The 20778-nt window shown below is 41.8% G+C and overlaps 2 protein-coding genes across 3 annotated transcripts in view; both read right to left on the reverse strand.

Moving 5' to 3' along the window:
- ptprq (protein tyrosine phosphatase receptor type Q) overlaps positions 1-17707 on the reverse strand; it is a 92977-nt gene extending 75270 nt beyond the window's left edge. The window contains exons 1-16 of the mRNA XM_072434454.1: positions 17641-17707; positions 17450-17575; positions 16587-16728; positions 16229-16513; positions 14427-14644; positions 12877-13060; positions 8965-9315; positions 6146-6457; positions 5416-5703; positions 4881-5183; positions 3853-3986; positions 2601-2730; positions 2383-2513; positions 2178-2286; positions 539-636; positions 64-220 (exon numbers count right to left, since the gene is read on the reverse strand). Of these exons, the coding sequence (XP_072290555.1) occupies positions 64-220; positions 539-636; positions 2178-2286; positions 2383-2513; positions 2601-2730; positions 3853-3986; positions 4881-5183; positions 5416-5703; positions 6146-6457; positions 8965-9315; positions 12877-13060; positions 14427-14644; positions 16229-16513; positions 16587-16728; positions 17450-17575; positions 17641-17685 (3013 nt within the window). The 5' untranslated portion in view covers positions 17686-17707. The remainder of the gene's footprint in view (positions 1-63; positions 221-538; positions 637-2177; positions 2287-2382; positions 2514-2600; positions 2731-3852; positions 3987-4880; positions 5184-5415; positions 5704-6145; positions 6458-8964; positions 9316-12876; positions 13061-14426; positions 14645-16228; positions 16514-16586; positions 16729-17449; positions 17576-17640) is intronic.
- A 652-nt stretch (positions 17708-18359) lies between these two features.
- The window catches only part of otogl (otogelin-like), a 30846-nt gene continuing 28427 nt past the window's right edge, over positions 18360-20778 (reverse strand). Inside the window, exons 52-58 of one of the 2 annotated variants that reach the window (XM_072435231.1) lie at positions 20590-20768; positions 20414-20518; positions 20219-20338; positions 20091-20136; positions 19446-19517; positions 18997-19076; positions 18360-18908 (exon numbers count right to left, since the gene is read on the reverse strand). In XM_072435231.1, the coding sequence (XP_072291332.1) occupies positions 18708-18908; positions 18997-19076; positions 19446-19517; positions 20091-20136; positions 20219-20338; positions 20414-20518; positions 20590-20768 (803 nt within the window). In that variant the 3' untranslated portion in view covers positions 18360-18707. The remainder of the gene's footprint in view (positions 18909-18996; positions 19077-19445; positions 19518-20090; positions 20137-20218; positions 20339-20413; positions 20519-20589; positions 20769-20778) is intronic. The other variant, XM_072435232.1, reaches the window with a different exon arrangement.

Below are 20778 nucleotides of genomic sequence, written 5' to 3' on the forward strand. Positions count from 1 at the left end.
TATATTCATGTGCTTTTAGTTGATGGTTTGACAGATTTTGCAGTAGGATAATGTCTTTCTTACGTGTATGGAACTGTCTGTGCACAACTGAACTGAAGTCAGAGCCCAGAACACTCTGAAGGCTGAGTCCATACTCTGATCCTGGGGTCAAGTGGCTGATCTCATGAAAGTACACATGTTTCCAAAATGTTATGTTGACAAACTGCTGTCCATAACACACCTAAAACAAAAGATGAGTTCAATTAGAGTAGATTGGATAAATGTGTGTTCTGTTTAGTTTTGTTAGTTGTGAGTCTGTGTGGCACTGTGAGTGTACTGCTGGCTCATGCTTCCTGGCCATGGCTCTAGAAGGTCATACATCTTTAAAAGGGTTGTAACTGAACCGGCTGTGTGCTGTCAACTGCTGCTTAGAGACCAAGAGCTGAGCACAGCCTAACACAAGCCGTCCAACAAAAAAAGCATTTTCTCTCAGTCAAATCCATACGGTTCTGTGTGCCTGTCCATTTTGCTCAGTCCAAACATTGTGATCTATCATTACCTTGTAACCATCCACGAGTCCAGGTGGTGGTCTCCAGGCAACAAAGACAGTTGTGACCCCCTGCTGTGACAGAGTCACGTCTTGAGGCGCCTGTGGAGCTGGAGACACAAGAGTAAGTGCGGGGGTATTTCTCCACAGATTCTCAATTGGATTTAGGTCTGGACTTTCTAAAACATGAATATGTTTTGTTTTAAACCACTTCATTGTAGCTCTGGGTTTATGTTTAAGATAAGATAAGATAAGATAAGATATTCCTTTATTGTCCCACATGGGGAAATTTCATTGGTGCAACGCAGGTAGATAACGAGGTAGATACAGAAGAAAAGAACAGATCACTTATAGGAAGTTTGAAAAAACACTTTCAGTAGAAGATTTCCTATAAACAAAAACTCCCATAGACAAAACCCAACAAGGGATGGAGGGGGAAAAATTATAAAGATAAAAATAAATAAATACATAAATACATAAATACATAAATACCATTGCATGTGATCACGATTTAGGGTCGTTGTCCTGCTGACAACCTCGGCCCCAGTCTCAAGTCTTTTGCAGACGCAAACAGGTTTTCTTCTAAGATCGCCCAATATTTAGTACTTCTGTATCTATCTCTGTATCTACCTGCGTTGCATCAGTGAAATTTCCCCATGTGGGACAATAAAGGAATATCTTATCTTATCTTATCTTATTTGGCTCCATCCATCAGCTCTGAGCAACTTCCTTGTCCCCGCTGAAGAAAAGCAGCCCAAGAGCATGATGCTGCACCACCATGTTTGACAGTGAGGATGGTGTGTTCAGAGTCATGTGCTCTGTTTTTTGCCACACAGTGCAAAAAGTTTGCTCTGTTTTTGCTACACAGAGCCAAAAAGTTTGCCGTGTCCCCCACATGTTTGCTTCTGGCAAAGTGCAAACTCCTTATGGCTGTTTTTAAACAATAGTTTTCTTCTTGCTGTTCTTCCATAGAGGCCAGATTTTTGTAGCGCATGACTAATAGTTGGACATCTGTGGACAGATTCCCTGTGCACCTGACTGTGGATCTCTGCAGCTCCTCCAGAGTTACCATGGGCTTCTTGGCTGCATCTCTGATCTCCTTGTTTGGCCATGTCTTGATAGGTTTGTAGTGGTGCCATACTCTTTCTATTTCCGGATGATAGATTGAACAGTGAACAGTTAAAAGCTTGGGAAATCGTTATATAACCTAACCCTGCTTTAAACTGATCTGCAACTTTATCCCTGACCTGCCTGGTGTGTTTCTTGGACGCCATTTTTCAAGTGTGGGTCACTTTGTGTTGCTCTCTAGCAAAAAATGCCAATACAATTTATTAAAGTTTGTGGTTCCAGGAGTATGAACACTTTTGCTATTGATTTCCTTTGTGAAGACCACGCTTCAAGGCATGAGCTCTAATATAATTTTGAATATGAATTAATTTCATATCACCACCCATCTCACACTTACGTATCAAAATGTTATCAGTAATGCAAACAACCACATAATAAAATCATTTCCTTTTCCTCAGCCAAGTTTCATTCATAATGGCTGTGTAATCAAACTAGTACACTATTTGTTTCTTGTTAAATTAACTTGATAATCTACAGAAACATAATTTCGCCACGCACAGATATTTGCTGAACGCTCACTCACTGGTATGGAGTGAAATAACTGCAGGCTGACTCCGCCGCTCTCCGCTCAGGCTCGTCACTTCAAACGTATACATGGTCCCTGGAGTGAGCCTTTGGAAACAGTGCCATCTGTAAACACCAAACAGGTTTAAAGGATCAAATCTGCTCTCCTTCTCATTCATTATACTGGCAGCCATAAATTACCTGTGCTCTGGAGGAATATTGATTGGGGCTTGTTTGGCTGTCACGTTTTTGACTGACAGCTCAAAGCCGCTCACAACTCCTCGGCCCAGGGTCCAGCTAATGCATATAGATGATGTGCTTTTATTGACGATGGACAGCTCTACAGTGCTGGGAGCTGGTGCGTGAAAAACAATTAGAGCAATTGTTGGAAGGGAAATAGAAACAGGTGAATCTAAAGTGCGTGTTCTACTCCAGTGTTTACCTGCAGTGATGTTTATGTCGACAGGAGAAGAGTCCGGGAAGAGCTCCTTTTCCGTCCGCACCGCAAAGTGATACAGTGTTCCCGGAGTGAGGGACGAGAATGTAGCGCTTCGACTGGGGACTTTCTGCACCTTTAGAGAGAAGAATAATCAAAGCAAAAACATTCTACAGCAGCAAAGGTTGGCATTGCACATGAGGTTTCACTGCAGTCCGCTGTCAATATATGCAGACTGCCTGAAGCAACACTAAATTGGCTACCTGCTCAAGGCAATGTAGTTTTATTACAATACTGTTTCAGATGTATTTTTGGGACTGTTTCGTGGTAATGTTATAGACTGCTTTAGGGGCAGCTGTGGCTCATTGTTTGGGCCAAAAGTATAGACATTCATGGACCCATAATCCTCTGCATTGTGCGGGTTGAAATGGACAGTATTCAGTACAGAGCTATTCATATTAGTATTGGGACAATGCCTTATTAGTTGAAGTAGGTGAGAGGCCATTAAGGCATAGAAACATTAATTGATTTCTTGTCTGGGCAAAGTTGAAAGGTTCTGGACGAGAACAGTCTGCTATTAGTATGTTGATTGACTGTTGGGAATATTTACAACCACAGAAATGCAAAGGTTTTATCTTTTTTAAATGTATTATCAATAAAGCGGTTCAGTACGGAATGATCTGGATCTCTGCATTGGTTGGTCCTCTTTGGATTTTGCCTGTGCCAAATGAGAACACATGTCTCATCGAGAGAAGGAAGAAATGAGAGATTAGGGATCATTACCTGAAGAAAATGTAAGGAATTGTTGCTATGGTTATTTAAATGTATACACAGATGGTTCAAAAGACCCAGTGTCCGGGCATATTGGGGCTCTACATATCAGAACTTAATATTTATTGTTATCAACGGATAACAGATGAAAGTTAGCCCATAGCTAATCTGGCGTGTTTACCTCATATGTTTCATGTATAATCATTAACATGCACCGTCTCGACCAAATTAATATAAAAATAAAACATTTCAATAAAGCTCACAGTTTGGGCTAAAGTTGTGTAAAATAACTTGGGGTAGAACACTTTGCTCAGTTACAGTTGCTCTATAAATGCTGATAAAATGCTCTATGTGCTTGGATTTGTAGCATTCAATTAATATTATGAAACTTGAAATCCAAGCACAGATAATTGAATATTTTATGGAAAAATAAATTTTGGTATAAAATGTGTTTAGAAGTTTCAGACATTAGCGACACATGATTTACCATATTATGTGTGTGATTACAGTTATAACAGAGGACTTTGTAGCTCCCAGCATGCCCCTGGGCCAGGTCCCAAAGTAGCTCTATAGATGAATGGGTGACCACTCCCTCCCTCAGCCTGCTGGGAGGAGCCAGGCCTGAAACCAAATCACAGATCACACACAACATAATGATGCAGTTACGGCTTTACACTTTACACACACAGCACTAATTAGAAAAGGCCTGTGCAATAGTTGACCCTTGAGTTTGCAGTGCATACAAGTAGCTCTTGAGATCAGATAAAGTGTGCTTTGATAGGAAGAAATGGGAAAATATTTTGTGTAGAATAGGGTAGTCAAACCTTAAAATATTTTTGCTATTTGGGGAAACAAAATATTCATGATCATGAAATCATGAGGCCGATCTTGCAATTCACAAAAAAAAAAGAAAATTATGTTGTCGTTCCAAGTCAGCTTTTTCTGCAATTATTTCACTTATCTGTACCTCAACAATGCTTTTAATGTCTCCTTATATTATACATTGGGTTTGGATAATGTTAGATACATGCTAGATCAGGAAACAGCAGATGCTAATGTGAGAAATTATGATTTTCTGTTCATACTGTATCTGCTTTTTGCAGAGTCTGCAATCCAATCATCTGGCACTAAAGTATTCCAGGAGCCTAAAGCGAGCAAGACCACTCTGAAAGCCAGAGCTCGCAGTGTCTGCTTTGGAGCGCTTAAACGGGCCAGTGAGTTCACTTAAGAACATGGAGCCACTTTATGACCATCCCGATCCGCTCCAAAGGGAACCAGTTGAAACACTGCTCAGGTTCCTAAAGACCAACCACAGCCTCATGCCAATCACATCTCAAGCAGTTATATACAGGGACTCTTTCCCCTCATTCATCTGGTCAATTCAGCTACAGCCCTCCTCCTCGTCGTCTCCGGGGCAGCAGTAGAATGAGCAGCCTCCTCAGCCTCACCACCTGATCCTCTTCCAATATCCCTTATTATCTTTAGAATATATGTAGATACAAACATCCGACTCACTTGTTCTTATCTGCTTGGTGAAGATAGGTGGTCCGGTCTGAGTCCTGCTCGTGCTGTACACCTTGAATTGCAGTTCTGATCCAGGCCTAAGGTTGCTAATAGTAACATTACGGACCTCAGCGTGGAGAGCATGCCAGTCACAGGTGTAGCCACAAATGAGGTCCTCACATATAGGGTCACAGATGTTAGAGCAAATGCAAACTTTGACCCCATCCGTCAAACCGACTTGTGGATGTTGGACATAGAGCTGGACACTTGTGGAACTGACTAAGAGAGGGACTGCCACCAGGACAGACATTGGCTCTAAAAAAGAAAAACATAATTTAAATGATAGACACATTTCACACTAGTCTAAAACAGTGTCCAGATGACTACAGCTGAAGCTTTTTCTACAATAATCGCTCCTGGATACACCGACAACATCACAACATGTTTAAAATCTCAACAAAGTACATTTTTACAAGACAATTAAAACTAAACCTACAGTTATAATAATGTAACATATTTTTCATTCTTCAAAACAATATTTTCATACTTGCAGTGTGTAACATACTGGTCTTCAGGCTTCTGTCATTCCCTTTAACAGCCACAACTCCTATGGTGTAAGTTTGTCCAGGAAAGAAAGTCCCCAAAGAAAGGCAAAGTGTGTCCCCAAATGCTTCGGAGCGTCCAGGAAGGACCAGAGTAGATTTAGTATTGTTATTATTTAATGAGAGGGATGTAACTTCATATTCATCAGGTGGATCTACAGGTTGAGTGGTCCAGCACACAGTCAAATTTTCTGCTGAATTCCCTGCCATCAGCCCATTTGGGGCCCTCACCGCTGCAAAACAAAAAATTAAGTAAATTATCAGAGACAAAATCACAAAATACATTCAGCGGGGAAGCTTAAACGCTAATAGTATCATGTCTGATCAGTTTAGCACACAATGCATTTTTTGGAGGACAGAACATATAATCTGAGAAAAATTGTGTACGTATTACAATTATCAAAGAATATGCTGATCCACAGGCAGATTCTCTACCACCACACCAGGCAGTACAGGCTCCTGGCACAGATCACAGGGAGGAGGCATGACTTCAGAAGGGCCACAGATTGTATGGGTGTGGGGTGCCTCGTTGTCATACGGGACCTGGACGTCTTTAAAATTATCTGGACTATTCTATATTCTATATATATTCAATCTAAATTAACACTGAAAAACATATAAATAAAACATTCAATTTCTCCTGGTTGATTTAACAAACGTTTGAACATAGTTTACCTGTACGCACCAGAACTGGAACCTGCCCACAGCTCTTGATGCCATAGTTTGTGACTGCATACACTTCAATGCTGTAGTTCCTGTAAGACACCAGGCCTCCAATAACTGCAGTGAAGGATTTCTGTCCACTGCTCTTAAATGATTCGGATATATTGGCCATTCCAGCTATTTTTTCCTCTTTCAAAACCATGTCTGTATAGTGCACAATAAATGACCACTCAGAAAGATAGTGCGCTTCTGTCAGCAGCCAGTGAACACTTATCTGGTCCTCTGTAGCCTCTCTCACGGTCACGTTTTGTGGAGGGAACGGCCCTGTGAGGAGAGGGACAAGCATTAAACCACACTAGGAAACTGAATATTGAGCCTTGCTGAACATTAGCTGAATTCAAAATATACTCTGGATTTTAGTGGTTTGGACTAGGTTCGATTTAATTGCTAGTGTGACGTTGCATATTTCACTGGTCCCATGACCCCTAAAATAAAAGACCACAAAGACATGAAAAACCACGATGTATGTATGGCAATAAAATGATTAATCTTGCATTTTTAATTACAGTTACTTTATTGCAAACCTTGAAAACATGCATTCTTGTTTAGAGTATGTGTGCCTCTACACGGATCTGACCTGTAACTTGGCTAGGTTGCATCTCCTGCTTGTCACGTGGAGATAGATAAGCTTAATTCCATATAGCATTGCAGAACAAAACAATATCACCATGGAAACAAACAGGCAATACACCCAATACACAAGAAAAGTGGCATTTGCACCAAATCAAAACTATTCAAATGAGCATTATTGCTTTGACGCGAGACACTGCAGGGGAAAACATCTGAACTCAGTCTGAAACTTCTGCAGTTTTATATAAAAAAATAAGGTACTCATCTGTGAAGATTTTATAAATTGCACGTACTTTGGGCATACAAATCTGAAAACTGGACAAAGATAGGTTTACGTTTCTTACTTCATTTTGTTGAGATATTAGATACAAGAATATTTACAGAGGCGATTTTGGATTTCTAGGATTGTAATTTTAGTCAACTAGAGCTTACTGAAAATTGCGGCCCTCAGACCAATTTTTGCTGGCCCTCAGCACTATTCCCTCTAAGATTTCTTTTTCACCATAAACCTATTAATTAATATCTAATATTAGACCTAATCTAATCTAATTACCAAACGGCCACCGGGAGCAATCTAGAATGAAGCGCAAGCGTCTGACACACTGTAGAAGACTCTAGTGGACAGTAGAAGCACTGTCCAGGGAACACGTCATGTAACTCGTGTTCTCTATATTTTTAGTTTCAAAACGCTGTGTGTTTTACTACAATCAGACTCATATTCACTGAGATATTAGTCTATAATTATCCCGCAGCGCAGTGGACCGCGGGTGCGCCTTGCGCAGCGCGGACCGCGGGTGAGTGCGCCGCGCGGAACCGCGGGTGGATGCGCCGCGCAGATCGCGGGTGGGTGCGCCGCGCGGGTGGATGCGCCGCGCGGATCGCGGGTGGGTGCGCCGCGCACCCCGGTTCAAAAGACGCATCACTACCGCGTTTATTTATAAATATCATGTTACATATCTCATGTTACAACGTGGGCACCTGCGGTTCATTGACAGTTGCGGCCCGTATATAGACAAGTTCTATTTTCTTCGTAAATATCGTGTGCGCGACTTTTATTCAGGAGCGCTGTATGTATCATTGGCTGGACATCTGCCAGTGACACTTGTCAGTGACAGGTGTCCAGCCAATGATACAATACGGTTTACATACGCTACACAGCCAATCAGAGCATTGATAGTGCACAAGTGCCCTGCCCATACGCACCTTGCAGGTTCGCTAAACAATAATGCGGCGGAGTTAAAAGACACAACCCCTTATCATGGCGAAACGAACGGACAGCGCCAGTGACACATGCACTCACCAAGCCTAAGTAAAAAAGAAATGCGGTTCTTTTAGGATGGAATGGCTTGTGTCACTGGACCACAGCCAGGCCAAAGCAGGACTCTCACATATAACTACTATACATCTCATGAACAACAGGATTTTTGTATTTTTCATTTTAAATGGGCCCAATTTCTTGTAATAAAAGTAAACTATTAAAAATTGCTGCTGTAATTTGATTCTTTTAATGTAACTGGCTATGATGCAAGGTTTTGAACAGGCGTGCTGCATGCCACAGCGTGCACATCTGATGTTGCTCACTGTGGTCCTCGGTGTGCACAGGGAGCTAGTGTGTTTGCCCAGACAAATAAAAAATTAGAGGGAACATTGGCCCTCAGGCTTCCTGCTAATTTGGCCCAAACAACAAAAAGTTGTACTTTTTACTGTAAAATTTGAAAAATTAAACATGTTTATGTTATACCAACCTTACATTAATGTTCCAAGTCTTATCAAAGATGTGGAGGCATCGAAACTATGTCAAATGTACGATTTTGAATGGTTCACTTCATTGTCGGGTTGATAGTGGCCCTCTGCTCTGTATAAGTTTCAAAACGCAGCGCTCAGTGTAAAAGGTTTGGACCCCTGTGCTACTTGAAGGGCTGAAGTTGCAAGTTTCATATAAATCTGTGAATTTAAGTTTATTAAATATTTTATAGACTTAAATGTATGTAATTATGTGAAATGAAATAATAAAACATATTTAATTCCAGATTGGAAAATGAAATAGTTTCCACAGGAAAGCCAAAAAACAAATCAAAATGACTTTTGCCTGTAGAGTCTCACCTTCAAGTAATTTGAACTTATCAAGATATATCTGTTACAGTGTAAACATGGCACACAGGATGATAGTACAGGACATTTGAGGGTTTCTTAAGACTCACTCGTGTGTGCTGTTTGTGATTGTCCCAAGCTCCATTTGAAGCCGGCTGGATGAGAGGCCTGGAGGCTGAAAGAATAGACGCTTCCCGGGAACAGACCAGCCACAGTTACCCCGCTGGATGAAAGAGCTATGGGGATTTTGACCAATTTTCTGATATGCTTGTGGTTGTGCTTGCGGCTTTGTTCTCTATCTTTCCTGAAATCTGCCAGCTCATCTTGTTGGTAAAAAAGAAATACATCCAAAGATAGGCGGTTGAGTGAATTTAGGGTTGAAGGTTCACTCCACTGCAACTCCACCTCTCGCTCTGTCACTTGAACCAGGTGGAAGAAGACTGAAGAGGCCTCGGATGGCACTGTGGTCAAGAGAAACAGAGCAAGTCCTAAATCAGTAAGTCAGTAATTGTAACTTAATGTAGTATTATTATTAAACAGAGAAAGTGTAAAATCTATGTATCTATTGTTATATTATTACAATACAAAGATAATATCACATTCTTATGCAATGTAATAAGGAAGTCTTATTTAAAGACTTTGAAGTGTTAAAATGAGGCAAAGAACATTAGCTGGTAGTTTTGGTTAGTTATTAAAAGCCCACAGCTGGTTTAAATCCTATTTATCGGATAGGTTTTTTGATGATCCAACTTGTTTAAATGGGTTTCTTGTAGGTATACAATATCTATTTTTGCTTTTGTCATGATGGAGGGAAAACCATTTTCTAGGTCAAAAAAAAAAAAATGGCCCTCCGGTAGGTTCATTTTCACTTTGATATTTACACTGTGGCCAAATACTCAGATGTTTCCAAAAATATCTAGGTCTCTTTCATTAAAACAAAGTGAAAAGAGGAAAGAATGTCACACTGCCCAGGTGTCCAGTAGCAAATACCAACGCCTGCTCCGATGTGGTGAATTTTTAGTAGTCGTTGAAAAATGAGACGTTCGGTCCGGGCCGGTCTGCGGTGAGACATCTAGATGCCGCCATGACATGCTGTTTATCACTGCAGTTATGGACCTTCAGTATAATAGGTCTTGAACGCTGGCATTACTGCCTTTGTGATCTTATCAGTTATCGCTCGCAGAGTCGCTAAAATCACTGGACTTATCCCGCTCCTGGTCTCCTCCAAAGCCCCTGATTCAAAACCGGAGCTGGGGCTACGAATGCAGGCAGATGCGGAAGCAGGAAGCCGAGCCATGGTGGGGCATGTTAGCTTAGCTGTAGCATTGCTAGCCTGGCTCTGTGGTAGTGTCATTCTTATATGGTTTCTTAGGCATTTTCAAGAAATAAGTGCCCAAGCTATTTACATATCTTCTCCCATGCAGAAATATGAATCTCTCCAGGTGAACTCATATTATAGAAGGATAAATCCAGCTGATTCAACCGCAGCCCGACAGACCTAACTGAGCAAGGTGGCCATTATCCTGGAAGTCCAATACGCACACTTATTAGGCCTGGTAAACCAGGTGCAACCCGACCACAAATTGAACATATTATCATTCAGTTTATAATTGCGGTTCAGCACCTGGGGTGATAACTGAGGCCCTAATAACCATTAAGTTGGTGGTGGGAAAATTTTGTTTCATACCTTATTTGTTTAGAGATTGTAGCAGAATGTTTTTAATATCTTCTAGTGCACAGAGAAGTGAAGATTAAATCAATGGTTATCAACCTGGGGGTCGGGACCCCCATGGGAATGCGAAATGAATTCAGGGGCTCCCCCGATGATATAAGGGAAACATTTAAAATTGATACAATAGTCTTAAACAAGGACTGACATCCTTCAAATGCAGTGGTAAATGCAGATTATTAGTTGACAAAAGTCATTTATTTAGGTTGATATGCTTTAAATAGAATCAAACATTAGATATAAGCACTTAATTACTAAAAATAATAACTTTAGCTTCAAAGGTAATTCCAGGTCTGAAATAATCCAAACGATTCAAGTGAATCAAGTTCCTAATTTGTGAATTTTGTTCACTGACAATGGCAATAAACCTTTTTCTGATTCTGATTCTTATTCTGGTATGGAATTTCAATACACTCCTTTATTATTTCTTTATGACATGACAAGGTGATGGATGTGTAATAAATGTATTGATATAGTGTTGAAGATGTTCCTTTCTTTCAGTCTTTATGCCATATTTTGTGGTAGAAGTAGGCCTAGTCAATGTTATTAGTTCTTAATTAAGTTTTGGATACAGGGGCCAAAACAAAAATAAAAATCTCAAGAAGAGTAAAAGAAAAGTTCATAATTAAAAATGTACTTTTAGAAATACATTTTCACACATTTTGAGAACAATTAAAGCGTCAAATGTAATCATCTGGATAAATCATTTTCAACATGTTTGTTCAATAGTAGAAAAAGCTTCAGTTGTAGTCATCTGGACTCAGTTAGAAAAAATAGACGTTTCGACTCTCATCCAAGAGTCATTGTCAATAAAAGAATTTAGATCGAGAACTCCGATATTAATACTGTTCTGTGGTAAGCCCACATGTGGACCCACATATCAGGTTTACAAGAGAAGACGCTAAGGAGAATCGCTTGGCCTTTCTTGATTGTTCCACAATCAGAGGAGAGGACGGGAAACTCCAAATAGAATTATATAGGAAACCTACACACACGGACCTGTATCTGCTCTTTGGTTCCAACCACCCACTACAGCACAAGCTGGGAGTGATCAGAACCTTACAACACAGAGCTCAAGGTGTGCCCACCAGCTCAGAGGGCAAGAAGAAAGAGGAAAAACATGTCCGAAATGCCCTCTCAGCCTGTGGTTACCCCGCTTGGGCTCTCAACAGAGTGAAGAGAACCAAGAAGCAGGACAAAAGGGAAACTGAACAGAGAAGGAAGGGTGTTTCTATCCCTTATGTGTCTGGCCTGTCGGAAAAACTGCAGAGAATTTTTAGACAACACGAAGTCCCTGTTTATTTTAAACCAGGAAACACTTTAAGACAAAAACTGGTTCATCCTAAGGACAAGTTGCCGACTCAAAAACAGAGCAATGTAGTTTATTCGATCCAATGCAGTGAAGAAAGCTGTAAAGAACGTTACATAGGTGAGACGAAACAGCCTCTACACAAGAGGCTCTATCAGCACAGAAGAAATACAAGTTCAGGTCCACAGAGTGCCGTGCATCTCCATCTTGAAGCCTCTAATCACTCGTTTCAAGACGGTGAGGTGAAGGTTTTAAGCAGGGAGAAAAGATGGTTTGAAAGAGGAGTCAAGGAAGCTATTTTTGTTAAAAAAGAAAGACCTTCTTTAAACAGAAATGGAGGGCTAAGATTCAATCTTCCTGGTATCTATAATGGGTTACTGAACCCCTGGAAAGGTAGAGGACCAGGACCAGGACATTTAGATGCTAATCAGGTACTCAGGGTGGTTGAGCCAGGGTCTGACAAAGACAAAGGGGATACTAACAGCCCATTAAAGGGCTGAATAGGCTAGCTCGGTAGTTACAAGGTGTGAGTTTCTGTTGAAACAAACAACTCTTGCTACTTCAGGAAGGCTCCGCCCAATGGGCGGGTCTTACCACAGAACAGTATTAATATCGGAGTTCTCGATCTAAATTCTTTTATTGACAATGACTCTTGGATGAGAGTCGAAACGTCTATTTTTTCTAACTGAGTCCAGATGACTACAACTGAAGCTTTTTCTACTATGGAACACGCCTGGACGAATGAGGGATTACACCGACATGTTTGTTCAATGGAAGCAACTCAACCAATAACTTATTTTTTATTTACTTGTCATTTACTTTACTTGGCAAAATGTCACCACATGTACCTTCCAGTTCAAATACTACATAGTGGATAAGGAAGTACAGATACCTGCTCTCATATGTAGTGAAGTAAAAGTAAAATGTATCTGTGCTAGGCCAGTGCTAAAAGTGCCATGTAAATAGAGTCAGGTGCTTATTTACTGTGATAGTGGCAGATGAAGGGCAAAGGTGTGCTGCAGAAGAATGGCGTGAGGAGGAATCCAGGCCCCATGGCGTTCCTCTGAAGTACATAGCAGTTGCTCTGATTCTTTGGCAGAACTGATGACATCACATTATTGGTCATATTATCAAGTGATCCGTCTGACCACACGGTCCGGCCCGGCGTCTGTAGAATGACAATGACAAACAACCAGCTTGTGCTCTTAACAGAATGCAGAATGAGTTTCAAAAGTGGTGATCTTCAATTTGGAGTTTGATTTTATAAATGTTTTGGTCCTGAAAGAACTTTTTCACAAATTTCACTAATAATAATTAGTCTAATAATTTAAGCCCTTTTCAAGTTTCTTCTAGTTAATAATGCAGTGTGTCACAAATGAATATACAGCACAGGTTGTTGAAACCTTGTAATTATAGTTTTGATAAGGTGTACTGGCTATTAGAATACTGGTCTATCTAAAAGACTAATTTGCTACATGGCTGTTCCAGGCATTGACAGTTGACAGGTTTCGGCAGGCTAAGCAAAAACCCGGGGCTGGGAGGAGCTCAAAGAACCTCAAAGAAATTCTGGCAAAACTTCCGATGGCTCAGGAGGGGGAAGCAGTGCTTCACCAACTCCATTTGTGGTGCGGGTGGAGACTTGTTGACCTCGACTGGGGATGTTGTTGGCAGATGAGTACTTTGAGGACCTCCTCCAATCGGAGCAGGAGCTGTGTTCGCATTGCCGTCAGACCTGTTCCCAGTGTGTGTTGGACTCCGCCAGGGCTGCCATTTGTCACCGGTTCTGTTCGTTGTTTTTATGGACAGAATTTCTAGGCGCAGTCAAGGGTCGGAGGGGGTCCGGTTTGGGGACCTCAGGATCTCATCTCTGCTGTTTGCAGATTATGTTGTCATGATGGCTCCATCGAACTAGGACTTGCAACTGGGACGGTTTCACAGTGTGAAGCGGCTGGGATGAGGATCAGCACCTCCAAGTCTGAGGCCATGGTTCTCAACCAGAGAAAGGCGGCTTGCCCCCTCCGGGTGGGTGGGGAGTCCTTGCCCCCATTTGGACTGCTGCGGTGAAGAAGTCGAAAGTCGGAATACACAGCTCTCAATTCACCGGTCAATCTACCTTCCTACCCTTACCTATGGTCATGAGCTTTAGGTAATGACCAAAAGGACAGGATCGTGGTCAGATTGACTTTCCTCCGCAGGTTGGCTGGGCGCTCCCTCAGAGATTAGCTTAGCTTAGTCACACAGGAGGAGCTCGGAGTAGAGCCGCTGCTCCTCCACACCAAGAGGAGCAATCTTTTCCAGATGCCTCATGGGCGCCTCACTGGGGGGGTGTTTCGCAGGAGGAACTATGTCTCTCGGCTGGCCTGGGAACGCCTCAGGATCACCCGGAGGAACTAGAGGAAGTGTCTGGGGTGAGGGAAGTCTGGTCCCTGCTTACACTGCTTACACCTTTTTTCTGTAACTCTTTCTGTGAATTTAACAAAACCAAACCAATAGCAGTTAGTCTTTAGGTTGTTTCCTTTTATTGTGTGCATTACCAGCCTGTCATTGAGCGCGGCCCAGAGCAGCAGCAGGCTGTTGTGGATCATTAGGTGTGAAGTTATAAAGTGAAGATCTTGGCGGGTCTTCAGATCGGCCAAGTTACTCCCCGCTGCCACGTCTGAACAGCTTTGTTGGGCTTGGCTCCAGGCTAAAGCTTTCTTCTGAACAGTGTAGCAGTGTATTGTGTTGGCCAGCCAGCCGGGGACACACCGAGCTAGACACAAAACAGATCAGCAACACAACACAATTCAAATCAATGGGTCTGACACTGTTAAGGAAAAGATGATTACATTACATATCAATAGCTTGATAAATAAGAAATGTATTTAGATATGTCTTTAAAAAATATATGTATATTTGATATAAAGGCCTTTCCAAAACAAATTTATTCCATTGCATCCATGCATGACAGACACAACATAAAACTAATGTTTACTCTAATTACAGCCACTAAGACGATCAGTGTAACAGATTATGCCAAAATCTCAGATGAAATGGTGGCCAAGGGCCCATGTGTGGTAACTCTATGGGAGATTTACTGTTTTTGAAGTTACACTTAAATTTCTCAAAAACAAATCCACAAACCTTCTCATTTCACTTCTCGTATCATGTTAATCCTTAAAAGCCCTTTCTACTGACAACAAACACAGCTTTGGAGTTGAATAATGGCACTGCTTTCTGAGACTTATGTGAGTAAATAATTTCCCCTTGGTTTATCTGTGCTGACAGAGAAGACTTTCAAAATCAAAATATTTGGATGACACAGAATTCCCCTGGGTGTGGTTTTGTAGTTACCATGAGGGTTATAGGACAGAGGACGTTGGGACATTTGTCTCAGGACAAGGGATGCTGGGACATTTGTCTCAGGACAAGGGATGTTGGGAATTTGTCTCAGGACAAGGGATGTTGGGACATTTGTCTCAGGACAAGGGATATTGGGACATTTGTCTCGGGACAAGGGATGTTGGGACATTTGTCTCGGGACAAGGGATGTTGGGACATTTGTCTCGGGACAAGGGATGTTGGGACATTTGTCTCGGGACAAGGGATGTTGGGACATTTGTCTCGGGACAAGGGATGCTTGGAAATGACTAAATTCCTATGAACATTTTCTTGAATCTGTTTTTCACTGTGGCGCATCAAGGCAACTGCTATTGTGATTTTGGGCGTTACAAAAATAAATTGAAATGAATTGAACTGGACTCATTCATCCAGGTAAATTCCACGTTAAAAGAAAATAGAATTCTGTTAACTTTATATAGCTGGTTCAGTCACTCTGATAGGGATAGGGTCAGTCAAAAGAGAACTGTGGTTTGAGAGGAAAGACACCCCTGAACAGAAATGGAGGTCTAAAGTGAAAACTGAAACCACTTGAAATCCTTAGGCCTAAGCCAAACCAAATGTCAAATATGACTGAGGTGACGGCTCACACCTCAGGGTGGTTCAGTGACAACTAGAGACATTTATATGGAGTTTTCATGGCCACTGCCGATTGTGTAGAATGACTGATAAGCTCTGACAAAATTGTTGGGACTGTTTTTGGTTGTCCCGTTATGTGCAGTTCCCATTTTAGTTTTGTCTGTATTCTCACACTGGCTTATGCTGAATAAGCAAATAAAATTAGGGATACTCTAACGATATGCTAAAAAGTACAAATATAGGCCCAATACAACAGATAGGTTCAGTGCAGTTAGCCCCTCCCTTCAGATCGACAAGGCAATGACTTACCAGCAAAAGATATAAGTCAGTCAATTCATACAGGCTACTTTTGTATATTTCAAAAATTCTTCACTTTTACCTGTCTGTATAGCCATACTGAGATGCTGCTTCAAGGTCACATTAGGATGCTTCAGAGACGCAGACACCATGACTGCAACCTTGACGCGAGCTCCTGGTGGAACCCCTTTGACAGTGTAATGGGACTGCTCCAGTGTCGAGTGTATGTTAACTCTCCTGATTACAGAATGAATGTTGAGGTCATGCACAGTCAGACTGGACAGACGGTGTTTCCTGGAGAGGCTCCATGCTAAGGACACAGATGTGGTTGTGCTAGATAGATGGAAGCTGGTCAGAGACACTGGGCCTAAACACGACACAATAGTTCAATCATGACTGTGAATGGTGTAATCAGAGGCGAATTGTTGGCTGGTACTCACTGAAATCAAAAGTCTTCTCTGCGAGCGTTCTGTTATTAATCCTGGCCCTCAGCGTGACTCGATAACCTCTCGAATCTTCAACGTGGAAAGCCAGCGTGCAATCAGGAGTACATGACGAGCGATCCACGGGCTCCTCGTGCACCTTGGACATGAAGGTGGTGTTTAAGACAAGGAAGACATTCAGGCAAGTGCAGCATTCAATTCCAGAGGCAAAATGGGGACTTTTGATTGGTCCTTCAGCTTTTTGCACAAATCTCCCATTTGTACCAACTTTTAAAAAGATAAATACGAAAACTCAGCCATAAAGAGGTGAGGGTTGTACTCTCTTGAGCTAAATACAAACGTTTAATAAATGGGTTATATCCAAGCCTGCAACCCTTTTGTTTTAAGAACTGTCCCACTGGGGGTGAGTCAATTTACAGATGTGTAGCTGTTTGGAAATTCTAGTTACAAATTACTACAAGAATACATGAATTACTGAATAAAACATGCTTTAATAACTTGGTACATTGATGATTGTAGTGGAAAACACATGCAGTACGTGGTATGCACGTTCACATGCAGTTACAAGATGCATCTGAGCAGGGGTATTACTGGACTGACACAGCAATCAGACAATTTTGATTAAAAAGCATTTACTTTGACAACATATGAAGGATGAAAGTGGAAGAATAATATTAAAAAAATTACGGCTTAAGATTGTGTTTCTTTTTTATTAAGTCAATTATGCCATTTTTATTACTGTTATTCTACTTCAAAAGTTTAAATTTGTCTGTTTATCAGTATTACCTTGCATAGTGTTTTGCAAGACTTTTGGTCTATATTTATTTTCTTCATATGTCTGATGGTCTTGTGTGTCCTACCAGCTGGAGACTTGCAGTCCTGCAGGTGACAAGGAAGCTGTCAGCATCCTGAGTGTTGGAAAAGGGATGAAATGCTATCTCAACTTCTGTAGGACTGGAATGTCGCTCACATGTCAGCCAAACCACCTGACAGTAAAAATATATATATTTCCTAATGTTATGATGGGAATTTGTGCTGCAGTGTTACTTACCTGACAAACTCTTGCCAATATTAGAAGATGCTGTGTTCCACCCATCGAAATTCAGTTTTCCAAGTCACAGTGTTACCCGGGATACAGCGTCCACAATGAGAAGTCACGGCTCTTCAGGTCACTCAAAACAGAAGCTTCAGAAAGTCCCAAAGTCTTTAGATCCCTGGCTGAAATAACGCCAGACACTTTGGATTTACTTGTCTTCAAATTTAATTTTACTAAAGCTAACGCCTCAAAGCTGTTAATTACATGCCATGTCATGAGAGCAGAGTAAACATTCATAGGCCCTCAGTGCCTCACTCTACAAGACATTGTCTTATGCGAAAGACATCTCCAGCCTGTATAATGAATGGGAGAGGAGCGTTTATGGTTCAGCCCACTTGCTGAGGAGAATGTAAGGAAGGTAGGAGAGGTGGGAGCAGTGGGACCGAGACAAGTTTGCATATCACTGACAGCCATGCAAGACGTCCCCTCTTCATTTTGGTGTTTGTGGCAGAGGCAGTGGCCAGTGTGGAATGATCGGCATGTGAAGAGAGAGAAATAAGGCTGACTCATATAACAGTCGAGTGAGGGATGTTGGTATTAAAGGTGACTCCACCACAGCAATAACGGCTCCAGGTCAAAGTGCAGCTCCCGTCAGGGTGAGGAGGCTGACTCAGGCGGCTGCGTGTTTACTTACATCACTGAGTGTCAAGGACATATTAGGGGGCAAGACAAAATTGTGTTTGTAAAGAAATTCTTTATTATTCTAAGCTTTTTCAAAATGTACAATTACTAGTTGATAGTCAGAGATAGCAATTTACAATAATCAAAGCGTCAACATTTTGCAAAGACAGATATAAAAATAGATATAAAAATAGAACACTGGTTGCATTAAATGATAATATAGGTACATCAGCTAATGACAGTGTAGCACTACCAAAATGAGGCTTGCACAGGCTGGGCTACAGTTCACTAAAGTGCAGAGGACAAGTGGAAGTGAAACATACAGCTCCAACACTACTGTGGCAGGGTCAGTCCATGAGCGGTTTAAACGTGGCACTCGTTCACACATGCTGTCATGAGTTTTAGTTCCACTGACATGAGCAGTCTAGAGGTTCCTGGAAGGTGTACTCCACCACAGTGGCATTTCGGGAGCAATAGAGTGTGACTGAGCGTGTTTGTAGCCCACTCTCCCGGCAGCATTTACAGAAGCGAGCATGACTGTTGATATTGAAGTTGAATATGGTAGCGGAGGGGCATTTCCCATCACAGGAATAGACAGTCACCTGCACAGTACCACAAGACAAAAACAGAGCGCTAAAACAATAAGAAAAACACAACGAGGGATACAGATTCAGCTGTAGTGTTTCTCACAGGTGCATTGCTCCGGCAGTCATCTTTTCGTATGGTGGTTCTAATTGCCACGCGTTTGCATGTTTTGCCATCTTCTTTACCTATAAATGAGATACATAAAATGATCACCGCCATATTGGTAATAACATACATTATTCCTGCTGGTGATGTTGTAACAGGCAAGTACAAGTACAAGCAAAAAACAATATAAATATTCACTTGAGTAATGTCTGTATATAAAAAGGTCAGACACAAAACAAATTTGTCTGTCTCTTTGTTGCCTAGCAGTAGAGCGTTCAGACTGATATGTCGGGGGGGTGTTCTGGGACTAAAATATTAAATTACAGGACTAGTGCATACAGTAACATTATTTTATGACACATTTTATGCCAGCAAAAGCGTTATCTTTACGAACACAGGGGTAGCATGCAGACATGGGTGCTAAATGTGAAAGTTGAGGGTGATGGTACCTGTGTCACAGTTAGTACTACCAGTGGGAGTAACTGGATTAACGGTAAATGGTAAAACACCCACTCCAGAACCTGGCGGAATCACAATTATTGAGTTCAAAAAACACAAAGAATGATGCTTTGTTTTGAAAAGCAAAGTGCACATAATTCAGAATGCAGTGAGTGCAGCCTGCATGCACATGGTTGGGACTCGGGAGTTATTGGACCCAGCCAGGCATTGCAATCATTCAGTAAAGACAAAAAGCACAGCAGGATAAAGTTGAACCACTGCACCTGTCATTCACCAAACGGCAAGATCCAGGCTGAAGCAAGCAAGCAGGGCTGCACAGAGACCAAAACCATTTCAATGTCTCAAACTTACACATTCAACTCAAAGGACTGGGAAAGCATAGACCATACAGGAAGTACAAAACATGTAGAAGGCCATTAAGATACTATCTTTTTCAATGTCTGTCCTCTCACACTCTGATAATGGTTGGATATCTGATGGGGTATTATAAGTTGTGGCAAATTGAACCTTCAGTTCACACCAGCCCACGCCCCCAACCAACAGCCAACAAGCCCCTCCCACTGCCAGGCAACAAGGCGCTCACCGCTTGGATCCACCGCTCAAAGCACTACCCAAAGCATTAGTTTGTGACTTACATGTCCTGCAGCATCCATCCACGTAACTTTGAACCACACCACCGTTCTGAGAGAGGGATATTTCAAAGTCAAATCATTAATAACATGAAAAGGATACATGGAACAGTTCTTTGAAAAAGGGAGCCGACCTGAACACATTCTGTGTCATTGAATGGGGGACATATGACCCCAGAGGCGAGGACCACTGCCCCTACACTTGTTTCCATACAGTCAAAACGTGTGCAGTTCTCTACCCACGAACTCCCTGCCTACAAGAGCAAGTGTGCAAATATCAAGGCATTGTCATGCAGAAGAGCAAAGGATCATCTCTGGTTGAGTCTTACAGCGAAAAGTTCTGTGGTCCCGTTTTCATTGGTGAAAGTGCAAGAGATGTTTTTACATGCACCACAGCAGACTTGGGTGTCTGTGGATTGGACATAAATCTGATGCTGAAAAAACACAAAAGGCGTCATGAAGAATTTTCAGAAAAATCTCCTACTGCTATATCTTTGATACATACAGGTCCACATTTCTGAGAGCAGTTGACTGAGCTGATCTCCATAGCAAAGAAGCCTGTGTCGGGGTCCTTGCGTTGCAAACAGTGTACAGTGTAGCACATCTCTCCCTCGAAATACTGCACTAGAGACTGGCCAGGCCCTAGAACAGTCACTCCCTGGAACAGGCACACGTCTGCTTTTCCTGTGGAATA

Source organism: Eucyclogobius newberryi, unplaced genomic scaffold (assembly GCF_026437365.1).
Source record: "Eucyclogobius newberryi isolate DKJ021-1_F unplaced genomic scaffold, fEucNew1.0.hap1 SCAF_7, whole genome shotgun sequence".
Classification (NCBI taxonomy): domain Eukaryota; kingdom Metazoa; phylum Chordata; class Actinopteri; order Gobiiformes; family Gobiidae; genus Eucyclogobius; species Eucyclogobius newberryi.